This window comes from Ambystoma mexicanum, chromosome 9 (assembly GCF_040938575.1).
Source record: "Ambystoma mexicanum isolate Mex_15411 chromosome 9, UKY_AmexF1_1, whole genome shotgun sequence".
NCBI lineage: Eukaryota > Metazoa > Chordata > Amphibia > Caudata > Ambystomatidae > Ambystoma > Ambystoma mexicanum.
Genome location: NC_090931.1, coordinates 835,732,575 through 835,758,195, shown reverse-complemented (window position 1 = coordinate 835,758,195; position 25,621 = coordinate 835,732,575). Strand labels below are relative to the sequence as shown.

The 25,621-nt window shown below is 49.1% G+C and overlaps 1 protein-coding gene across 21 annotated transcripts in view; it reads right to left on the bottom strand.

Moving 5' to 3' along the window:
• The window catches only part of UNC80 (unc-80 homolog, NALCN channel complex subunit), a 3,486,058-nt gene that overhangs the window by 1,350,673 nt on the left and 2,109,764 nt on the right, over positions 1–25,621 (bottom strand). For all 21 annotated transcript variants that reach the window (XM_069615884.1, XM_069615886.1, XM_069615890.1 and 18 more), the window contains one exon: positions 16,835–16,936. In XM_069615884.1, the coding sequence (XP_069471985.1) occupies positions 16,835–16,936 (102 nt within the window). The remainder of the gene's footprint in view (positions 1–16,834; positions 16,937–25,621) is intronic.

Sequence of the window (25,621 nt, the reverse complement as noted above, 5' to 3'; positions counted from 1 at the left end):
TTTGTTTGTCACATACAATAAGAGTGCTCTGGACAAGACAATGAAGAATCATCACAGACTATGGGGCGGTAATGGGGAAATCGGCAGGATTGGGCGAATAACGCCGATTTTACCATCCACCCAATTCAGTGTATAATCAAATACCATATGCATTATTCTATAGGCATATGGGTGACAGTATTTTAGGTGGACTTTCTGTAAAAAATCCTAGAGGGCACTGTGTGGCATCGGCATCCAGAGTCTGGACTGGGAGGATGATGAGTAACATGGGAAAGGAACATCCATCAGAAAGAATATTACCAGAGATAAGTAATTTGCGCTTCTAATGGACTGTGTTCTCCCGCGGTTGCCTATAGAAGTACTAGGCCCTTTTGGATGGGGGGGGGGAATACAGAGCGACTCCCGTTGCAATCTCTCACAAAGCATTTTGTAAAACCACTCTGTCGAATCGAGCATCCTGACCGCTCCAGGCATCCAGACAATAATGCTTATCAAAGTTGTGTGGAGGGATGCCCACGTCACCACTTGGCAAATATCTACGGTTGAAAATCCCTTCTATAGAGATGAGGAAGTTGCCACTCCTCTAGTGGAGTGCGCCCTCAGTACCACTGGAACTGATTTGTCCGCCATATTGTAGCATTCTGAGATTGCCAGTATAAACCATCTAGAAATGACTTCTTTAGTAATCGTCTTCACTATCTGAGGCCCATCGTACCGTACAATAAGCTGACCCTCTATTCTAAAGCTTTTCGTCACAGCTATAGAAAAACTCAGGGCTCTTTGAGGGTCTGATTTGTGTAGCCTCTCCTCTTTCTTAGAAGGTGAAGGGGGGGGAGCTGGTAGATTGATCTTTTGTTTGAAGTGGAATTCCGACATCCCCTTAGGAAGTAACAATGGATGACCTTTAAAGGTCACTGTTTCCCTAAGAAAATCATGCATGTTTATCCCTTAAGGCAAGCCTGTCTGTGCCCGTGTGGGACCGCTCAGGGGCATGGGGCCAACACGCTATATTAACCCGCTCTCTCTCACCTAACCTACTCGCAAATGAGCTGACTGCCTTGGCCCCTCACAACCTCTGCTGGCCTCGAGGTTTCACTACCAACCTCTCCCAAAAAGCAGCTGAAAAAAAAGGTTTACTCACTCCGCATCTGAAAGGCCTCCTTATTAATGACAGGTCAGCGGTGGCCCACTGCAATATTTTTGCTATTTTGGAAGACCTCAAGCCCGATGTTCTATGTATAACAGAAACTTGGTTCACTACTACTTCTGGGCCAGACATAATCCAAATGCTTCCTCCTCACTATTGCATCTTACAACTGGATCGGCCTGCCCCCAAAACTGGAGGTGGGGTTGCCATCACGTTTAATTAGTCCTTAAGTTGCTCCACTATTGCTCTTACCCACAAACTCTTCTGTGAATTACTCTTAGTCAGGATCCAGGTTTCTCCTGAAAATTCAACACATTTCCTAATCGCCCATCACCCTGCTGGATACGCTACCAATCAATTCTTGGATGACTTTGCACAGGTAGTTGCTGATTTATCTTTTAATTCCTGAAACTAGTCATCCTTGGTGATTTTAACTTACACCCCAACAATTCTCTTGATCATCAAGACAATAAGTTGGTTTCGTCCCTGGCTGACTACACTCTCATCTTGAGAAATCATAGTCCCACTCACACCGTCGGGAATCAACTTGCTCTTACTTTTTCTGAATTTAAGGAACTCCATACCTTTCCCCCCTGGCCGCTGCTCTGGTCTGATCACTACCTGCTTCCTTTCTCCATTCTCTTCTCAATGACTAAACTCAGGCCTAAATCCCTACTTAAAATCCAACTACACTGGTCTAATGTATCTCTCAAGTCCATCTCTAATTTGATTGAAGCTCTTCCTCAAATGGGCACTGCAGGTGAAAAAAAACCTGCCCTGCCCTGATTAATGCTATACAGGAAACAGCCGATGCCTTGGCCCCCTCCCTCCAGGCTCTCTGGCGTCCATGCTAAACCTTCTGCTCCCTGGTTTTCTACAGAAAGTAGGCTGTTGAAACAAGAATGTCGGCAAGCTAAATGGAGATGGTACATGCTCTCTGAACCATCGCTTAAACTTGCCTATGTGCAGGCGCGCACTCTCTATCAGACCGCCATAAAAAAGGCAAAAACATGTCACTTTGCCGATCGTATCCTTACCACATCCTGCTCTACTAAAGAACTGTTTTGTGTGGCCAAGGAACTGGCGACTCCTGTACGACTCCCCCGTGACCCTGCAAATGCAAACACATTGTGACCATATCGCCTCCTTTTTTTAGGGATAAAATCTGCAAAATTTGGGATCTGATACACACAGAAAGGTCCGTCTCTGCAGACATCCCTGCCGCCTGTTTTTATCCGGAAGTGACACCCCACAATGCCTTCAAATTTAACATAGTGACCAACACTATGGTCTCAGCTGCACTGCTGAAACTTAAATCCGACTCCCCCACTGATCCTATCCCTCTCTGTATCCTTCAAGCTATCTCTTATAAACTGATCTCTCAATTTACGGCAGAGCTTCAACACTCATTTTCTACTGGGGACATTCCAGAGCCCCTTAAACACGCTGTCATCTCTCCTTTATTGAAAAAGGCACACCTTGATCCTGCTATTGTTGAAAACTACCGCCCTATATCTCTGCTTCCTGTCCTCATGAAAGTCTTGGAGTCCATTGTAACCCACCAGCTTTCTGCCTTTTTGGAAGCCAACCACCTTCTCTACCCTTATTAGGCCAGCTTACTCCCCGGAATGGGAACAAAGTCTGTGATGGTGGCTCTTATGGATGACATTGCCCTGCTTCAGGACCGCTGAGTGGTGGGTGCTCTGATTCTCCTTGACCTCTCTGCAGCCTTTAATACTGTTAACCATTAGAAGCTGCTCCACTGTCTCCAAGGGACTGGAATCTCAGGGTTCCCCCTGAAGTGGTTTTCCTTCTTTTTGTCCAACCGGCTTCAAATGGTTTCCCTTCCCCCTTTCACTTCTCCCCTACAGCTCTGAACTGCGGGGTTCCTCAAGGGTCTGCCTTATCCCCCACTTCTATTCAATCTATATATGCGTGAACTGGCCAATTTGATCACCATCCATGGGGTACACTTTTTTCCTATGCTGATGATACGCAGATTCTTTTCCGACTCAACGTTTCATCGTCTGACCCCCAAAAATGGAAAGACTGTGTATCTGCGGCTGGGGAGTGGATGGCCTATAATTGGCTTAAACTCAACAGAGACAAAACTGAGGTCTTACTGGTCAGGTCCAATAGTGCAGGACAGCCCTTGACCTGTGAGTACTGGCCTACCTCACTTGGACCATGTCCTGAACCTACTCCAGTAGTCAAGGGATTCAAGTTATGTCCTGAGGCACCAGAGAGGCTCGAATCTCTGCTGTCTGCCAAATCGGCTTTACTAAGCTATGAGTACTGAAAAAAGACCTCGCGGTTCTACCGTCTGAGTCCAGGACAAATAATGTCACTGCATCTATTATGGGTTCCCTAGACTATTCCAATGGAATCTATTTAGGCCACCTCTAGGCTTTATTACAACGGCTACAGATTCTCCAAAATGCTGCGGCTCGCCTTGCTTTGGGAGCCCCAGACTTACTCATTCCTTGCAACTTATGCGCCACCTTCACTGGCTCCCTGTCAGGAGATGAGTTAAATTTAAAATTCTATGTCTTGTTCATCACGCCACTCACAATACTGGGGCCGAGTTTCATCGATCTAGACTTGTGCCCTACAGACCCAGAATGCTCCTCCGCTCGGCTAATCAGTCTTTGCTGAGCATTCCCAGATTCCATCGGGCCAGAGCTGGAGGAAGATCCTTTACAGTTCTTGCCCCCACGCTCTAGAATGCCTTGCCATCCAAGCTCCATAACATTCCTGAATACCTTCTCTTTCGAAAGAATTTGAAAACTCATCAGTTTTAATCCATCAGGTCTGCAGCTTCCCCGCACCCTCACTCTCTTCAGCGCCTTGATGCCTTTTGGTCTTTGTTTGCGCTCTACAAGTACCCATAAAATACAATACAAGGGCTTGGAGCTCACTCACTGCTGATGTGATTGCTGATGTGATAGCAAACAAAAAGACTGTCTTCCATGTGAGTAGCCTGAGCGGGCAAGACTGCATTGGTTCAAATGATGTGCCCATTAAGAATGTTAACATCAGATTTAAGTTTCATGCCGGCCCCATGAAGGGTATTGGAGGAAAACTGTTTGCAAGTCCCTTGACAAATTGCATGACCAGAGGGACCATTAAATAATAGTCTTGGCCTGGTCTTCTCTTAAAAACAGAAATTGCTGGCAAGTACCCATTGGCTGTAGCCACCAGGAGTCGATGTCTCAGAAGGTGTAACAGAAAAGAGAGTACTGCAGCAATGTCACATGAGAAAGGATCCAACTCCTTGGCTCTACACTAGCTGCAAAACGTTTTCCATCAGGAGTAGTAGAGAGCGTTTGTTGCTGGCCTTCTCATTGAGAGCATCACCTCCATGACCTCTTCCAGAAGATCCCATCGCTGTACCTCATCCACTCAGTGGCCAGGTGTGGAGATTGGGGGTACTGATGTTGGTGTGTAGGATCAGACCTCCTTTTTGCAAGAGTAGGTCTGCTCTCTTTAAAAGATGGCATGGAGGCCGATGGCCAAGTTCTGTTCTCCCAGCCCAATCCGGAGCTATCAGGATTATGTTTGTGCTAGCCTTACTCAACCTCGCAATGACGTGTGGTATGTCATGAATTGGTGAGAATGCATATAGCAGTTGATCATTTCAATCCACTATGAATGCATCCCCTGTGCTCCTCTTGGGGGAAAGTCCCTGGAGCAGAAAAACTTGACCTTCTTGTTGCAGCTGGATGCAAACAGATCTACTCGAGGGGTTCCTCAGAGGGTGAAAATCCCTGCAATGACTTTCTGGCATAGCTCCCACGTGTGAGAGAGCGATTCCTGCCTGTTCAGGGCATCTGCCATTATGTTCTCTTTCCTGGCTAGATAAACGCCCAAAACAAGAGTTGCATTGCCTCTCTGCACAGTGGTAGTGACACTATGCCACCCCTCTTGTTGAGGTAGTGCATGGCCAATGTGTTGTCCATCATGATCAGGACTGTCTTCACCTGTATCGAGGGCAAGAAGACCTTCATCGCCGGTCTTGTCAACCTCAACTCCAAAAGGTTTATGTGGAGCTTCCCCTCTGCCAGGGACCATAGCCTCCTCACCATGAGTTCGTTCAGGTGTGGACCCTAGCCCTTCATCGAGGCATCCATCACTATTATCACTTCTGGCCAAGGTTGCCAAAAGGTTCTCCTTGTTGGACCATTACTGAAGGTCCATTGCGACCCTAGTCGGGACCTGTAAGAGATCCGGTATGTTGCCCGAGAACTGTGACCACTGGGATCTGAGGGCCCATTGAAGGGATCCATTCTCAGCATGGCCTCTGCACCAAGAATATACAGGAGGCCATGAGTCTCAGCCTCAGCAACCTTAGAAACCCCATAGCTTGCAAAGCTTAGGCGCTGTGTACTCAAGACCATCTGTTGAATGTTGGACACCTTGGATGAGGTTAGGACTGCTTCGATTAACTGTTTCCAGGCCTGCTCTTGCAATCAGACTCTGATGAACCAATCGGCCAAGTATGGGAATACATGAACCCCTTCTCCTCTGAGACTGGCTGCCAATACCAACAACAACTTGGTGAAGACCCTATGGTGTGGAGGTGAGCCCGAATGACAGTATCTTGAACTGGTAGTGGGCACTGCTGAAAAAAAATCTCAAGTTCTTCCTGTGCTTGTGATCTATCTGCACATGGGAGAGGGCATTCTAAAGATCCAATGACATCAGCCAATCCTGAAACTCTAGAGCCTGGAGGATCTGCAAAAGAGATACCATCTTGAATGTGTCTTTTCTGAAGAACTTGTACAGGTGAATCAGGTCCAGGATGGATCGCAGTCCTCTGTCCTTTTTTGGGATTAGGAAGTGGTGGGAGTACCACCACATATTCCTCTGTGCTAAAGGTGCAGGTTCTATTGCACCCTTAACTAGCAGGGAAGCAAACTCCTGCTCGAGTAGTGGGTCCCAAGGGTTTGCTCTCGGACGGGAGGGATTCTGATAGAAGTGCGCCTGATGAATGTAAGACAGTACCATTGCAAGACTATTTGCCTGACCCATGCGTCCAAAGTAATGTTTTGCCATTCTCTAGAACATTAGATCAGAGGTTATCTCAGCTTCCTTATTGCTCTGCTGATATCTTTTGGTGAAACTGTGCTTACCACAAGCATCCAGGCATCAGGCAGTGACTGTCGGGCCGGCGAGCCCTTTGAATCGCCCCTTCCCCCATAAATTCAGCTGATGGACGAATGTTGAGGTGGCGTTTACCCCAGCTTCCTTATCACTTGGCTGAGACCTTTTGGTGAAACTATGCTTACCACAAGTACACAGGTACCAGGTGGTGGCGTCAGGCCGGTGAACCGCCCCCTTCCACCAAATAATCCGCTGATGAATGCTGAAGCAGCGCTTATCCCAGCTTCCACATCGTGCGGCTCCTTATTACTGAACTATTAAACCCAAACCAACAACACAGTGTCTGGCGATGGCCGTGAACGGGAAAGGACACTGCGAACACAGACGTGGACCCCTTGCTCACTATTCTTAGAGAGGCACAGCTCCTCCCTACTGATGAGGTCCAACCAGACCGAAACACGTGTCTGGGGATGCTGTTGGTACTCTTGTTCAGAGGAGAATTGCCTAGCATTTCGGTGCTGGACTGCCCCAGGGCAGGACAAAGACTGATATGTTTGGGATATTTCTTCTCTGTGAAAGATAGTGAGCTAAAGACTCTGGGTAAGTCTCTCGTAACCAGGACTAATGTCTGGCAGAGAAACTCCCAGGACCCCCCCTTGTCAATTTGCATAGTACCAACGATGACATACAGATGTCCTCACAAGAAATTTCTTATGAGGAAATCTGTATGTTGTCAGTGGTACTGCACCTATCCCCCAAAAAATTAGAAGAGGCCGCTTTTGCATAGTGACCAAAGTGTGGTGCTGTCAGGGCGCAGCTGGCAGCTGTTATTTCCCGCCAAGCACCTGAGCCCTGGATGAGGACAACACACCGCCTGGTGCAGAGAAGCAAAGTTTCACCTTCCATCAAAAGCTTTAATTTATTGAAATTATTAACATCGTGTATATCTTGCAATTGCAGTTCAACCGACAACGTACAGATGCCCTCCTAAATGAGGACATATGTATGTTGTCAGTGGACCTGCTCTTCTGGCTTGTATACTTTATTCCGAAATTGTAAGATACACACAACGGTAATAATTTCAATAAATGAACGGTTTCGATAGACAGGTGAAACTTTGCTTCTCTGCGCCAGAAGCCTGGTGCAGTGATCTAGGATTCAGATCCTGAGTTGGACATTATTGAAATTATTACCATCGTGTATATCTTGCAATTTCGTAGTAAAGTGCACAAGTCAGAAGTGCAGTACCACTACGTTACTGCACTTCTGACTTATACACTTTATTTTGAAATTGCAAGATATACACTGCGGTAACTATTTCAATAAATGAAAGCTTTTGATAGGAAGGTGAAATCTTGCTTCTCTGCAGCCGGCCATGTGTTGCCCTGACCCAGGGCTCAGTTGGGCAACTATTACGATCATGTGTATTCCACAATTTCGAAGTAAAGTATACAAGTCGGACGTGCAGTTCCACTGACAACATACAGATGTCCTCCTTTCATTTAGGACATCCGAATGTTGTCAGTGGTACGGCACGTCTGACTTGTAAACTTTACTCGGAAATTGTAATATATACACAATGGTAATAATTTCAATAAATGAAAGCTTCTGATAGGCAGGTGAAACTGCTTCTCTGCACCAGGCAGTGCGTTGGCCCGATCCAGGGCTCAGGTGGCAATTAGCAGCTGTGTGATGCGCCCTGACAGACAGCCTCCTGTCAGCACTGTACCTATGTCACTGTTCAAAACCGGCCTCTTCTCATTTCTGTAGCTGCTCAGCACATATTTTTTAATGAAAAAAACAAGTTAATCCCACCCCTGCTTGCCTCCTCCCAGGGCACACACAGCTGCTAATTTGGTCATCTCTGGAATCATCAACAACTAGTAGTGCCAAACGTTATGGTATGGCATTGGCACAGATCAGCCTGGAGATCACAACTTGAGCATGCGTATTCCATTTTTGCCTCTCTCTCTCTTTATTTCCCGACTCAGGGATTTGGACTGAGTAACAGAGGGAAAGAGAGAAAGGAGATTTTATTTCTCTTAAGAAAAAATATGTTTATATAAAAAATAAAGGGACAACATCTTTCTGTAAAAAAATAATTCCGTCTGTGTACAATAGACCCACCGGCAGCCAACCATGGGTTAATAGTGTGAAGCTTGGTAAAGAAAATACAACGGACCCTGCGGGACGACATAGTGGAGGAGATGGGCAACGAGGAGCTGCATGGTAGGAGATGTGTCTATGTGCCAGTCTGGCGTGTGGGGGCGGTGTGGGGTTTGGGGAGGGAGAATCTGGGCTGCCCAGTTCTTAATGTGCAGCTAGAAAAGTGCAACCAGTCCCTACTCCTCCTCCCTGGTCGGGATGTGCATTAATGGGGAGACGCGCTTTTCTGGGGGTTTGTCCTGCAGTGTAACGTTTTTGAGTGAATGGCTTGGCAGTCACGGGTACTTCTGCCAAGGGACAGACAAAGCTGCTCCCTCTGCTTTCATTGCCAAGTGGAAAAGTGAGCAGGTACCACCCAGTGGTTCCCCCCATGTCGCCTGGATGAAGCGTGGCGTGAGTCGGTTTATTAACCATTGCATATTCCTAAGGAAAATGGCTATGGATGTGTTTATTGCATTATTATAATGCACAATCGTAAAGCAGTGTGTAAGAAACTGTGACACACATCAAAGCCGGACTCCAGTATGTGTAGTTCTCAAGTTACTGATTTAATGAGAACATGGTATTATAAGTATTTTGCTGTATGAGTCCATAACGTGGAGACATTCACCAGCCCCTGCGTAGGCTGGCCCCCAACTGATCACCTTTTCAAATATCTCAGCTTGCACGTTCCACTCAACATTCCACTCCTATGACATCACCCCAGCCCGAACAATAAGATACCAGCAGAGGCAAGTCACTACACAGATCATTAGGGGGTTTCTTGATATTTTGGCTAGGAAATCGATATATGTGTAAGTGTGTTTGGTTTTATTTCTCAAATGCCTGTCGATTTGGGTGTCTCCGAGTTGGTTGTGTGTTTGGAAGTGGGCGGAAAGAATGTTGGTCCCAGCCCATAGTGTACCCAGACATCTGCGCGTGGTGGAGCCAGCCTTGTGTTGTATGCAAAGGATAAATTACTTACTGTAATGTTCTTTCCATGGATTCTTCTCCCGCAGATTCCTCATCAGATAGACATACATTCCAGCGTCACCTGCTCAGAAAACATTTTGACAGGGGGCGTAGTGAACCTCGACTCGGCCGTCGATCCGCCTTGAATCAATGCTCAGTTGTCAGCTTCAGACATGACGTTGGTCATCGTACATATACTGTGTTACTACGCCCCGTACCTCAGTTCCCACCTTTCCCCCCCAAGCTCAGCCAATGTAGAGGAAAACTAGTGAGAAAAAAAAGAAAAGGCCAAACAGTCAAAAGAGAATAGAAAATGTAATCTCAACTGGGAATTTTTTTGGGGGGATGAATAGGGGCTGCAGAAAGCATGCAGCACTAAACCAAGGAGGGACAGAAGACCCTAGAAAATTGTTTACCTCTTTCCTCGAAGAGAAGGACAGCCACCAACTGCAGACGCTTTCACAGCGGTGATGGGTGGGAGGGGTGATGAGGCATCTGCGGGAGAATAATCCATAGAAAGAACCTTACAGTAAGTAATTTCTCCTTGAATGGATTGCCTTTCTTCCGAAGATTCCTCATCAGATAGATTCCCAAAGCCGTACTTGAGTTGGAGGCGTGATGAAAGGAACCACCCTTCCGAACAGAGCGTCACTGCCTCGGGTGACGTCCAGGCTGTAATACTTTGTAAACATATGGAGTGAAGACTAGGTTGCAACCCGTGAAATGTATTTAACTGGTACTCAACTCTGCAGCGCTGTGGAGGTAGAGATGCCCTTGGCGGAATGGGCCCTGATGCAGTGGTCGACGTGTATGAAAGAAAGTAGTGGAACTACGTTCTCTGCTGGCCTGCCCCTGCTGCCCAACTACCCCATCGCCATGCCCCCTTCCATGTGCAATCCAAACCCCGAAACAAACACCTGCTGTTTAAGGGAATGTTCGGTGCAGTGCACTGAAGTGCAAGTTTCAACTTCTTCCTACACTTTTATTTTAAAAGTAGACCATTCTGGAACAGTTTCCTTTTAAAATAACAGTATAGGAACAGTAAATCTTAAAAACAAAAAGTAGAGGAGCACCGTTCCCAACTGCTCCCCCCCACTTCGACCACTGCCCTGATGACCGTAGCCAGTTGTTTCCCCGCCCCGTGGTAGCCCTCAGAGATGCACAACGTGATCCATTGTGAAATTGTTTGTGTAAAGACTGCCAAACCTTTCCTGGCTACAGAGTAGGCCACAAATAGTTGGTCTACCTTCCTGTATTCAGCTGTCCTTGCTATGTAAAAACCCAATGCCCTCTTATGGTCCACTCTGCGACAACGCTCCTCATTCTTATAGGGGTGCAGGGGTGGATTGAAGACGGGAAGGTCAGTTGCCCAAGAAAAGTGGAATTTGTACACCACCATGGGCAGAAATCCGGACCTCACCTTAAGAGACACCTTCTCTCGGAAAGAAGCAAAGGAATGCTGGTTTACAAGATAGGACCTACAGTTCGCTGAATCACCTGGCTGAAGTGATGGCCACCGGAAAAGCGGTTTTCAAAGAATGTAACCGTAAAGAACAAGAATGTAAAGGCGCAAACGGAACCACCATCAGAAATGTGAGGGCCAAATTAAGGTCCCAGTCAGGAACCACAAAAGGAGTAGGCGGAAACGTATTCACAAGGCCTTTCAAGAATTGGGCCATAACCGGGATCATGAAGAAGGATCCTTGAGCTCGAGAAGTTTTTAAACACAGACAAAGCCACCAAGTATCATTTGACTGTGGTGAAATAAAGGCCTGAAGAGGCTAGTGACAGAAGGAGCTCCATCACTGTAGTGGTGGGACAAGAGATAGGCTTAATCTCGCGCTCCCTGCACCACGCCTCAATTCTTCTCCACCTGCAAGCATACAGTGATCTTGTTGATGGTCTGTGGCAGCCAGCAGCACCTCGATCCACAGAGAGGTGCTTCTATTCATATCTTATCCTCCCAAGACCCACGCATGAAGGTTGAGGGATTCCGGGTTTGGGTGGAGTACCCGACCTTCCGACTGGTAAAGGAAATCCGGCCACCGAGACAACCAGAGAGGTGGACAGCTGGTCAAGTCCAGAAGGTCTGAATGCCTTGTCCTCCTTGCTCAATCGGGGGCAATCAAGATAAGGGTTGCTCGAAACCTCCTCAACCTCCTGAGAAGCCATGAAATGATGGGAATTGGAGGGAAGGCATAGTGGAAGGGGAAGGTCCAGTCAACTAGAAATGGGTCCCCTAGTGCACCGTTCGCTAGAAATTCCCTCGAGCAAAACTGGCAAACATATTCACAGCTGGGGTACCTAGAGAGAGATGACCTCCTCTAGTACTTCCTGGAACACTTTCCACTCATGTGAGACCATGGTCTGCCTGCTCAGAGCATCCGCCAAGCCGTTCTCTGTCCCCACCAGATAGACTGCCGAGACCGAGATCTGGTTTTCCATTAGCCAGAACCACAGCTGCATCGCTTCACTGCAGAGGGAGAGGGAGTGCATGCCACTCTGCTTGTTCAGGTAGTTTATGGCCATCGTATTGTCCATCAAGATCAGAGCATGCTTCCCTCTCAGAGAAGGAGCAAATGCCTTCAGGGCTAACCTGATGGAATGCAAATCCTGCCGATTGATGTGCCACCTGGCCTCCATTGCTGACCAAAGGCTGCTCACCTGCAAGTATTCTCAGTGAGCGCCCCAACCTTTCAAGGATGCATTCGTGACCTCCCTGGCCTGGGGCCACGGAGGTCAGAAGGGTTCCCCCGCCAACTTGTTGCTGCTGCTGGCCGACCAGGAGAGGTTTGTCGACCACTGACCTGGCCACTCTGAGAACATCCCTCGAAGTGCCGAAGTACACTGACCCCACAGGAGCCATTGCAAAGATTGCATCCGCAGCCTGGGCTGTGGCACCAGAAAAATGCAGGAGGCCATGAGACCTAAGAGGCGGAGGAAGGAAGCTGCTGGTAACATGGCGTGGTTCTGGAAGAGTTGGACCATGCGTGCGACGCTGGTGACTCTATCCCCCGGGGGAAAGGCCTTCCCCACCCGAGTGTCTAAGACTGCTCCGATGAACTGCAGATTCTGCGCTTGTGTCATGTGGGACTTCTGCAGGTTCAGGGAGAAGCCCAGCCGCTGAAGTAGTGAGCAGGTTCCCTTGAGAGGGGAAAAAATCTGCTCCGCCGGCTTCCCTCGGATCGGCCAGTCGGCGAGATACGGAAACACATGGACGCCGGATTTTCTGGGGTGAGCCGCGACTACAGCCACAAGCTTGGTGAAGACCCTCGGAGTGGAGGTCAACCCAAAGAGAAGCACCTTGAATTGATAGTGATTGTCCCCTATGAGTAACCTCAGGAACTTCCTGTGCTTCTGGTGGATCGGCAAATGAAAGTATGTGTCTTGGAGATCTATTGACACCAGCAAGTCTTGTCTCTCGAGAGCGTGGATAATCTCTCTCAACATCACTTAGCGTGGATAATCTCTCTCAGCATCACTATCATGAATTTGCCTTTCCTCAGTAATTTGCTCAAAGCCCTGAGGTCCATGATGAGATGGAGACCTCCAGCATTCTTGGGTACCAGGAAATACCAGGAATACCAACCCGACCATCTTTGCTCAGGAGGTACCTCTACCACTGCACCCTTCAAAAGCAGGGCTTGCAGTTCTTCCTGTATATCCTGCTCCGGTTGCCGAGGAGGTGGTGGTGATGGTCTGTCCATCGGCTTTTTTAAGGAAGGTAGACAGTAGCCCCACCGCACGAGCTGAACAGCCCAGGTGTCGGAAGTCATCTGGCACCATTAGGCCCAGTGCTCAGTCAGCCTCCCTCCAACCGGGGAATCGTGGGAGAAGAAATCAAAGCAGATTCGAGGGCGGAGCTGCCCCAGCCACTGCTGAGGCTGTCTGCTGGCCTCTAGAGGACCCCTGCCCCTTTGGGAGTACAGCAAACGCCCTTGCCCTGCCTGGCTTGCGGGATAGCCTCTACCCCTGGATGAAAAACTAAAGACAGGCTTGGCCAGCTGCTGCACTGCTAGGTCGAGCGACATCGCAGCTAGCTTTGACTCTTTGAACTTCTCCAAAGAGACATCAACTTTGGGGCCGAAAAGATTCTAACCATCAAAAGCAATGTTGAGAATTTTATTCTGGACATTGGGTGAGAACCCTGAGGAATGCAGGCTAGCCTGCCTCCTGAGCACTGTGGCTGACCCCATTGACCTTCAGACACAGTCTGCCATGTCCAGGCCTTTTTGCAAAGACTGCCGGGCCACCTCATTGCCATTGTCCACCGACTACTGGAAACCTTCCTGCATCTCCCTTCGGGGATGTACTGGGCAGCCTGCTCAATTGCCTTCCACAACCCGAAAAGAGTATTTTTCAAATCCACAGGAGACTATGACCACCTTTAAGGCCATGCTGCCTGAATAAAAGATATTTTTCGCCAGGGCGTCAACTTTCTTGCCTTCTCAATCAGTAGGAAGATTGGATGTGGATGTGGCTGGCCTGGTGGATACTATGGCCGCCTGTACCACTAACCCCTCAGGTTTTGGGTGGGAAGAAAGATATGAAGGATCTCTCCTTCCCAGCTTGCATTTTTTGGTGAGGTCAGGGTTGACCAGGGGTATGGTGCAAGGGTGTTGCCATAAGGTGGCAATGGGGTTGGCTATACCCGCGTTGAAAGGAATAGCCCTCTCAGTGGCAGGCCCCTCATCAAGGATGCCCGTCAGGCCATAACCTGCAACTGACATCGCTGGAAAGTTCCACCCCAAGGTTTCCACCACTCTGTCAACTAAAGCCCTGAACTTGGCATTGTTGTGGCATGCTTGTTGCATCTCTACATCCAGGGACGTCTCAAGCCCACTGGCATCGTGCAAATCCTCAGCCAAGGCTACAAGGTCTGCTTGGTTGACAAAATTGTCGGCTCCACTAGCCTCAGAGTATGTAGGCTCGAAGCCCGGGTCGTCGTGGTCCTTGGAGCCAAAAATATCAGTCATGGACCCGAAAAATGCAGACATTGATTTTTGCGCGAAAGGCCACTCGATGGTGGTTGAAGTCGGTGCAGACAGTGAAGCAGTGGTGTCAAAGGCGGCACGGTCTTGCTCGGCACCGAGCCAGAAGGCTTCTTCAATGCAGATGGCACTGGAATAGGTTTCGATCGGTGGCCAGGGTGACTGGGTGCCGCTGGAGCTTCCGGGGCTTGCTGTATTGGGGGATTGCTCGCATCCAGAGCCGCCTTCTTAAATATGTCGAGCATTTGGGTTTTGAACTCCTCCCAGTCAGCTCAGAACGTTGGCCCTGCCGGTGACTTACCACATACAGAAGAAGAGTTGGAGTCGTGCCAGTGTCGGTGGCACGCTTCTTCTTGTTAGAGGAAGAGGATGACGAATGGCTTCGGGAATGCAATATTTTCTTTGTTTTCTGCCAATGCCTCTCTTCCTTCTCTTTCTCTGGGTTAGGGCCCTCTGTTCCGGACTCCAACAACCGAAAGGTTGACTGGGCCGCGGATTTCGGGGGTGGTTCACCCAAAATGCCCTTTGCCGCCCGGTCCCTAAGCGACTTTGGTTTCATTTTACCACAAGATGTGTAGCTCTCAGTGTCATGACCGGTGCCGAGGCACCATATGCTGATGTTGTGTGGATCGGTCACAGACACAGACATCTTCGAGCCGCAGTCTTTGCAGCACTTGAAACCCAAGACTCGGGGCACAGACATGATCGAGCTCTTGTCAACAAAAAACAACGTGGCTTGAAATGCTGATAAATATCACAGTGTTCCTCTCTGCTGAACGCGCAGAAAAAAGGAACTGAAGTACAGGGGCGTAGTGATGCAGTATATGTATAACAACCGACGTCACATCTGGAGCCGATGACCAAGCATTTAGTCAAGTCGGATCGAACAGCTGAGTCGAGGTGCACCAGGGCCCCTGATGAAATGGTTTCTGAGCAGCTGATGCTGGAATAGATATCTATCTGATGAGGAATCAGCGGGTGAAAGGAAATCCAAAGAAAGAGACGATTTGGCTTGTTTAACTAATTTTCTTCCAATCAGGAGCACTGTAGCACGCCACATTTCTGTGTCACTTTCAAAGCTGGACCCAGCTTAGGCTCTTTCTTTGCTGCCAAAGGGAGCTGGGCTACATTTTGGCTACTCCCCCCCTAACCCCTCTTGACTACACATAGGTGTCCCTTTCTGGATACTGTTACCATTCAAGCGATTACTTTTTGCAGAGGTGCAGTGCCACTGACAACATACCGATGTCTGCAGAAGAAATCTCATATTTCTTATGAGGACATCGGTATGTTGTCAGTGGTACTGCACTTACGCAATTTCAATGTGATTTCTTTTGGGGACAGCTGCATGTTGTCAGTGGTACTGCACCTCTGCAATAAAATAAGCTGTGACAACATATTCATGTTGTAATTCATTGGACAGGTACAGTACCACTGACAAAATACAGGTGTACTATTAAGAAATCATACTGAGATAAAAACTACAATATAGGACAACTCCAACCAAAGGCTGCAATTATACATACAACCAACAGATGTCGCTCCCCACTTGCGATGTTTCTCTGTTGCCCCCTTGTGCTGTCCCTTCTTCCTCCCCCTGGACTGTCCCTTCTCCCTTCCTTGTGATGTCCCTCCACAACTCTTTGCACTGGCCTTCTCCACCCCTTCCACTGTCCCCCTTGGGCTTTCCCTCCTCCACCTTTATGCATTCTCTCCTCCTCCTCTGTGCTGTGCCTACTGCCCCCCTTGTGTTATCGCTCCTTCCTTGCACTGTCCCCTTACAATGTCCCTGCCATCCCTCTCTTGCAGTCTCTCCTTCACCCTTGTTCTGTCCCTCCTTCCCCCTTCTGCTGTCATTCCTTCCCACTTGCACTGTCGCTCCTCCGCCATTGCGCTGCCCCATTTCCATCTTTGTGCGGTTGCTCCTTCGCTCTCTAGCACTGATGCTCCGTCCATCTTTGTGCTGTCAATCAGCCCGCCCTTTTTGCTGATGCTCCGCCCCTATCCACTGTCACTATTTCCCCTCATATGCACTGTCACTCTTTCCTTCAATTGTTGTACAATGCACCTGTGTACTGTTGCTGGCTTAGCTTTCATCTATTGGATGTTTGTATTGCCTTTGTGTTGCCATTTATTTCTCCCCACTCTCTCCCACAGTGTTGCCCTTCATTACCTCAATGCTGTCATTTCTACCTCCCTGTGCTGACATTCCGCATTCCTTCCCTCCATGTTAAATGTAAAATGCAATACACAACTGCAAAGCCAAAACTATTGGCTTTGCCAATGCTCGTTTTCCCTAGAGGTGCATACTAAACATTTTTTCTATAGAGTTCGAACAAATTTGAACGTTTAATATTGACTTGCTCGGTGGAGCATTAGAGCAGAATGTCACCTGTTATGAAAAAAAGCTGAGGAGACATGGCCCTCTTCTGTTTTGCGTCCTCCTTTGAAACAAATGTGCTTTTTATTCACATACCTGTTTCTGGATGAGCTCTTGCCCCCTTTCGGGAGGCATGTGCACCAAGTTCAGCTGTGGAGACACTGACCTTCGGAATGGATAAATATCACGGACAAAGGTCTGAAAAGAAAGTACAGACAAACGTTCATAAGGAGCTACAATCCAGAATACTATCCTGAAAAATACTAGTCACTGAATGTAAAATGAAAACAAATTATACCGTTTGTTTCAACTTTTCCTCGGGATTGTTAACTTGTTGCTGTGATAAAATGTACAATGTACAATGCAAATAAATGGTTGAATTGCGACATGAATAGTGAACATAAGCACATAGCGGCTTTTATTGAATACTTCTCAGCCAATCAGAATGCTGAGAATATATAAACTGTGTTGCCAGCATTCTGTACTAGCTTCCAGTGTCAACCGCAATCTTTCTTTAGTCACGTACCCTTTTGCACTCCCCTGTCCCTTTTGGCATTGACAGTTGTCAGTGCCAAAGAAGAGGGTGTGTCACTGGAAGGTGTGCGAGCGGAAAGGTGCTAGTTCCCTACAAGAAGAAATAGCAAATGCGACATAAAGAGTACAAACACATATTAGCACCCGGCAGGGGGGAGCCAGCCAATCGGGTGGCTAGGAAGGCAGGCTTGAACCGCCAGTGTAAGCACGCGTTCCAAGCCGGCTGACGGCCGGATAACCCCACTGCCATCCTACCCCTAACCCTGTCCCCTTTTTCTTTTTAATTCCCCCGCCACCAAACTTACCTTATTGCGGCTGCGGCGCACCTTCTTCTCTGCTCACAACGGCTGCCTTGGAGAGGGAAGAGTGGTTCCATACGGAGCCCCGTCTTCCCTTTCCATGGCGGCCATTTTGGTAAAGGTTTTTCCTTACTACAACAGGACAGTAGAAGGAAAAAACCTTTTATTTTTAACACCTCGGGTTGCCGCTTTGGTAACCCGGGGTGCTAATGGCCTTAACACCCGATCAGGGCTGCCGGATCGGGTGTTAACAGGCCGAGTCCTCTTTAAACGCCGTTGCTTCGCTCTGGCTTTTAACTCGGACCACAGACCGTTAACACTTGATCCAGCCCGACGGATCGGGTGTTAACGCCACATTGGCAGTGGCAGCTGGTGAATTTAGTAAGTGGAGGAGCATAAATCTTTAGCCCGAATTGGTCTGAGTGAACTAACGTAGAGAGTGAGCTAGAACCAACCAAGGGCAGTTCAGGTGACATTTTTAAAATAATGGATTATAATGCTCTGATTACTTACCGGTAATCTTCATTACTCCTAGTCCTACTCTTCCTCGTCACAGTACTGACGAGGAAGAGTGGACGTGGAGGTAATGGATGAAAGACTTGTGTATAGGCGCGTTATAAATGACATATATCATATCATACATTTCACAGGCCACATTTCAGCAAAAGTGGGTAAAAAAACACAGAGGGCCATATTCTCAAAACGTTTTTTGGCGCTTGTGTTGAAATAAGTGGCAGCCCAATTCACAAAGGCCATCTGAACAAGCGCATCATAGAAACGCTTGTCCAGATGCCTCCCCCCATGCGAATTTGGGCATATAAAGGGGTGTTTCAGGGCATTTGTTTTTTTAAGAATTAAAAGCATTTAAAATATAAAATACTATAACCAATCAATATCAAAATACAGTATTAATACAAATTACATTTTCTAATAAAAGAATATAAGGAAAGCAGTGTGGATCTTGAGCAATGGTCCAAATGAACATTTTCCCATAACGATTCCCAGGGTTGTAATCTCTGATTATGAACTTGTCCACCAATAAAATTGCACCTAAGTGTCATAAACGCTGGGCACCACGCAAACCAGATGTTTTAAAGACTCTTCATAACTTAGACAATTTCGGCATAGTTCATCACTTGTGTCCTGTGTTTTCCATCTGAATCTGTTTTCTTTAGTTGGCAGCAGATTCAAACGGAAATGCAACAGGTATCTTATAAAGCCCTATGATGAATATTATATCAAGGAGGGGCAGAGCACCCTCTCTTCCTAAAAACCCTCCCTGCTTCTCCCTTTGTCTTATAGGATCATGCTTGTTGATACCTTGTCAGGGAACTCACAGCATGATTGAACTAAAATGCACTTGTTTTATCTATATGCTCGAAAATTGAATTTTGTGGTGGTTGGCATATCTCTGAACTAAGAGGGCTGCACTACAGACACTTTTATTATTTATTTAATTAAGGCCTAACTCTTGTTGTAGAATTGACATTGGAACTGATTCCGGAAGGCCTAAAGCACATTTTGATAAGAGCCCCTCCACATAATCGAAGTCATATTTAGTAAGTTGATGAAAGACTTCTAAGCCATGGCACACCATTGGGACCACTTTCGCTTCGTAGATCTTCAGCAGTGGCCTAAGCGAGAACCTCCCAAATAGCTGGTACAATATTTTCATTTGGCAGGACATCTGCTTCGTTTTAGCGATCACTTGCTCAATTAAGAGAGCTTTGTTTTCCCCGCCATGAATATTGAAGCCCAAATTCTTCACATACCGCACCTCTTCGATGTTCATTGATTTTAAGGTCCAACTGTTAGCGACCTTCCTACGGCCCGTGTGGATCAGCAACATTTTAGATCTTAGAGTGTTGTCAGTGCGTTTTTCTTCACATATTTGCCAAAGGTACCAATTAATAGCTGAATACCCACCCTTGAATGATCTAACAGCAGGATGTCATCGGCATAGGTGACCCAAAATAATCTACATCCCAACACGGTCGTCGGGACAATGGCCCTCATTACGACCCTGGCGGAATTCGGAAAACGATGGCGGAAATGCAATACCGCCATCGAATAGCGCTCGGTGCGACTATGACCCGTCACCGCAAAGTACGAAGCCACTAGCGACACCGTAGTGAACGCCAACGCCAACTGCACCAAGCACGCGCGCGCGCGCCATGCCAAACCGTAAACACCACCATGGCGCAAGGGTACGCCAATTCCGACCCTAGCGGACATGTACCTAACGCCATCAAGCATGGCGGAATGTACCATTCCGCCATGGTGAGAAGTACGGCATCGCGAATCAACCGTAAACGGCCCCACTGAGTGCCTGTACACCGCTCCCTGCCCACAAAGTACAACTCCCCGTAGGTGCAATGAAGCCACAATGCAACCAGTGAAATGTACAAGTCACCCATGCATGCCAACGAACAAAAAAACACAACAGGGGCCAATGGGAGCTGCAGGGCACAGATGGCACGAATACAGAAGCCATCCCAATGGACATGACCACAGTCCCCCACCAAGAAACGCACGCAAACACAGGCACCTGTGACCAGCAATATTCCGAAAATCACATCATTCCACCAGTCCACCTGGCTGACCGGCATCTGTCACACAAAACCCAATCCCCCGCCCCTGAGCATGACAACATTCAAACAGTCATATTGGCAGCCCCCATCCCTGACCTCACGGGCTTCGTAGGCAAACGCGGCCAGTACAGTACCACGCAACTAAACTCCGAAGCTGGAACCCAATGCAGATCTCCTCACAATACATCGCTCCCCAAATAGGCATATGCCACATCACTTGCAAAGAAGAACGCTACACGGGCCAAATCAGAATAGAAATTTAATGCACAACAAAATCACCAAGCCCATACAGCCATCAGGCCATGAACTCCAAAACACATTTCACCATTGTGGGCTGCATCCGCAAGAAATGACCAGCCACTACTTGTGTGACGCCCTGTTCCATCCTGGTACACAGAGCCACATTCACGTACGAAAAGGCAACATGGAAGCGCACAGAACCGCAGGGCCGGCCCAATGGGGAGGCACTAGTCCAGCTGAAAGGCCGAAATGTTGCTCCGAGCCACCAGTACTGCGTAAGGGCATGTGGCCCATTGGCGATCGTCCCATAAGATCGTAATGCTGCTCCACTGTTTAACACGAAGCAGCAGGTGTCGGGAGTAAAACCCATCTGCAGGAGTGGCATACAGATGGCAGTGGCAAAAGGGGAGGAGATACCTGTCAACCAAAAGAAAAGAAAAAGAACAGAATGGCCATCAGAACTACATTCCAACAACTCACTTCAATGATCACACTAAATCCACAGCCATATGCCTGCTAGCCCACTCCAAAGGTCCATCACCACCCAAAAACCACTTGCGACTCATAACTATCTATATCGAGGTGTAAACACCATCACAAACGAGTGTACCTGTGCATGCGTCTGTCAAAACAGAATCCATCAGATGGGATTGGTAACGTGCATGGACACAAGTGTCTGAGGGCGCGTCGAGACAGGGAGGGCTCAACAAGGCCAGATAGACGATGGTCCCACTATGGCAGCCCTGCATCACATAGCGTAGGGGAGGCGGATAGATCCCAAGAAGCCCTGTACATGGCAAACTCTGTATCAAATCACCTGCCCATGCATCCATTCATCATTCCCTCATCCCGGGATTAAAACGCCTGAATATTTACTCACATAACATTAGAAATATCCATTGAGTCTGTGCGTTATGCAGCCTGCAAAATCCACAGTGCCCCAGCCCGTAATTCCAGTGTAGTGAAGTAACATGTATTTGGGAACGTCCGGCCTCATCGCCCACGTCGCTATTGCGCATCCCATACTATTCATATCAATCATTGCATCCTCTCCATGGCCCCTGTCCCAAGGACATTGAACAATAGTACGTTATATTAGCAGTCAGACCTGTGGGCATTTCCTCGCCGCCAGCTGAAAACCGAAATCGCCGCCCTTCGAATTCCTCATTTGCAACATCACGTCGAAGAGGCATCTGTGGCCGTTTGAAATCACTAATTAATCCATCGAGTGCGGCTGTGTGTGAAAATGGCAACTGCCTTCACCCACAAATGGGACGCCCCGCCCGTCGTTGCAACTCGGTACAGTGATGCATGAGGGCCCACCGTTACTCGAGTACTACGTTCCACTGACCCTTCACAAGTCTGTTCGCGACTGCACAGATAGTATGTGAAACAATGGGACCACAGCAGAATGAACATATCAACCAATGTTACACGGCCATCGGGTACAAATACATGATTGCAATAGCAAGATGCCATTCCCCGAATTGCAGCGTTGTGCGCGGGACATGCTCGGCCAAAGGGGAGAGCAGTTTGCACAGGTGGAATGAATCTCCACAGGTGGAGGCCATACAGCCTGATAACACATAAATTGCACAGCCAGTCTCCTCCCACAACCACACCGAAATGCTACCGGCAGGACTCGCGATGTTGGCCCTGGGGGACATGATAGCACTGCAAGTACTCCAACTCCAAGAAGAAGACGAACACCAACTACAACCGGCCGCACGGAGGAGACGCAGGAGGAGGAGGAGGGCAAGGCAGGGCCAGCAAGGGCCGCCAGCACAGCCACTACCACCACGCAGGCAGCCCGCAATCCCACGCCTCCGAGCACATCCGTTCAACCTCACTGATGAGCAGATCCACACCCTCTACCGTCTGGACCGGGACACCATAGCCGCCATTGTGCACATGACACAGGCTGACCTTGTCAGCATGATAGATAGCCCAACCGCCATCCCACCCCTACTGAAGGTGGTGTCTGTACTACACTTCCTGGCCACAGGCACCTACCAGCACACAGTCGGACAGTTGCATGGCATTTCTCAGCCACTGTTCTCACGGACACTATTGCAAGTGCTCGATGCCCTCCTGCAGCACGCAGACGACTACATCTCCCTAACACGCTCGGAGCAGGAAATTACCAACACAAAAGTGGGATTCCATGCACTTGGCGGCATACCGGGTTGCATTGGTGCCATCGACTGCACCCATGTGGAATTGGTCGTCCCACATGCCATGGAGGCCCAGTACCGCAACCGAAAACAATTTCATTCTCTGAATGTACAAATGGTGTGTGACTCCAACAGGATCATTACACATTGTTGTGCCCGATTCCCTGGATCAACCCATGATTCTATGGTCTTGAGGAACTCTACAATACCACGCTACATGGAGCGACACGCAGGGAACAGATCCTGGCTACTCGGTGAGTCTCATTACATGCATGATAATGTGGGGTATGTGATTCGGCAATGACCTGGCAGGAAGGGGGGGGGGTGTGCGTACGTAGCAATGGCATTCCACATCATACGTTTATCGTCCACATACAGGTGATGCTGGATATCCACTGAAGAGATGGCTCCTCACACCAGTCCGGAACCCACGGGACCAGCATGAGGAGGACTACAACCATGCCCACTCACGTACCCGTGTAGTCATTGAACAGGCATTCGGCCTACTAAAGGGTCGTTTCCGCTGCCTCAGCAGGTCTGGCGGGGCACTCCTGTACCGCCATGAGAAGGTTGCAAAGATGGTGATGGCATGTGTCATGCTCCACAACATGTGCGTACGTAGAAATGTGCCCATGCCCCCTGACGCAGAACTGCAAGCACCTGATGATGGTCATGATGAGGGTGGGGATGTGGCAGCACCTCAAGGAGTCTGCGAGGCACCGGAGGGCCGTGACATTCGTCAGCATCTCATTGATGCATGCTTCTAGCACTCACGCCTGGTGGCTGATACATGGACACGGGACTCGTGGCACTGTGTGTGTCTGGGACATGCACAATATGGACTGTACGCCTATGATGGCCTAGTACACAAAGATCAATGTCCACACATCTCATTGGTTGATCGTGCACTGTTTATGGCATATGTGATATCATGTAGTACACCCTATCGACCCGCCACCCAAGTGAGCCCAACACACCCCCTCCACCCTCCTACCTCCCCCCCGAACACCAGTGTCCAAAGATGCTCATTGTCAGTGGGCTGTCGCTATTGCAAGCCCCCTCTGCGGGTATCAGGGGCACCCCTGCCTGTGGAGCGCAGGTTCCTCCCAGATCTACGTTGGGGGCTGCCCTGGACGGAACTTGCAACGGATGATGTCTCTGCCTGCTCACGTCCATGCATGTCCCTAAGGGTTTGCGAGAGCTCAGTGAGCACACGGCGCACTGCGGCAAGTTCGGCACATACGTCTTTGGACGTCGCATGCAGTTCCCCCCTCAGGCTCTCGGTGCTTCTCTCCATTTGGACTCTCAGGCTCTCGGTGCTACTCTCCATTTGTGCCCTTAGTGTCTCTGTACCTCTCTCCATTTCTGCCCTAAGTGTCTCAGTTGATGTTTTTATGTCTGCCTTAGTGCCCCCACATTCATCGGCATGGTCCTTGAGGAGCGTGGCCAGTTGCTGCTGTTGCACGATTAACTGGTCGAGGGACTGTTGCCTCTGCTGGGCCATGGCCATTTGCGGGGGTGTCACAGAGGGGCTGTTGTCCTCATGTTGCCTTGCCACAGGGCTTGTGGGGGATGGCCAGTCGTCGTCTTGTGGGTGCCCCTGCGTGGTATCCTCATGTTGTACGGGATGGGACAGACAGGGGGATTGGGACAGGTCATGGATGGATCTGACTTCGACATCCCCGTCTTCTGTGTCGGAGCATGCTGCCATCAATAGGGTGTCACCTATGGTGCTGCTGCCACCAGAGGCAGTGCCTTCTGTGGCATCCGTTGGGGGGACCTGTGGTGGTGGTGTTGTGGGCATGCTGGCTGCTGGGGTGCCTGTTGATGTTCCCTCCTCTGTGCTGCCACCTGATTTGTGCTGCTGCCGTGTCTTGATGCGTGCAGCTGAGGTGGAGGGTCTTTGGCCGTTGGTCTTGGCCCTCTTTGCAGGTGTGCTGGTAGGGGTGTCCTGATGCTCGTCGTTTGGATCGGACCCTGTGGTGGAGTAAAGGAGGGCGAGGGTTATTAATGGGTCTGTGGGTATTGGAATGGCATTGTATCACATGCATTGGGGTGGTACCTGAGGGTGATTTGGGTCGGGGCCTTGGAGGTGCTTTCATTTGTGTGTGGGGTGAGGGTGCAGTTGTTTGGCAGCCTGCAGTTAGGGTGTGCCTGCTGCACGTGTAGTGCGTGTTTTAGGGGTTTTTAATTATTTATGTATTTATTGTGGGTTTTAACGTGCGCTATCAGGCCGATGTGTGTGGACGTTCTCCTGGACATGTGTTTCTGTTGCACTATGTGGACACATGGTACTTCACATGGATGGACTTTGTGGGTTTGGCATTGTTTTATTTGGCCCACCTACCTGAATCTTCGGATGTCTGCACTCCTTTCTCCATCCCTCCGACTCCCTCTATGCTCTCCATTCCGATGGTGGAGGCACAGATTTCTTCCCAGGGGGTCAACTTGATGGGTGATTCAGGACCTCCCCCGGTGGCTGTGGCAATGTTGCGGTTGGCAGAGAGTATGCTGCGGACGCGTATCCGCAGGTCGTCCCATCGCTTTCGGCATTGCTGTGGGTTGCGGGGTGCGGTCCCCACCGCACTTACCCGCTGTGCCACCAGAGCCCATATGGCCTTCTTGTTTGCAAGTGCCGTCCTGGTCATTTGCGTGGAGAAGACGACGGCAGCATTCTCCTGGAGGGTCTCTGTTAGCACGGTGAGTTCCTCACGGGAGAAGTGGACCTGCCGCTAGCGGTCGCACGCTTTCTTCGCTACTTTTCCCATTTTTCTTGGTTTCGCTAGGGTGGATGTCGGGTTGGGGTGTGTCTCAGGGTAGTGTTTTTAGTGGTTGTGTGGTTTTAGTGGTTTTATAGGTGTACGGCGGGATGTTTCCCGTTCCGGGCCCATGTTTTAACTTCCGTTTCCGTATATTTCCGGTCACCGTACTTTCCGGTAGGCGCACACTGCGGTGTCCGCTGTGATGGGTGGCGGTATTGCACCTAGGGCGCCGTACGGCGGCGGTGTGGGCCGTTTTGGGGTCATTTCCGCCATCGCGGACTTT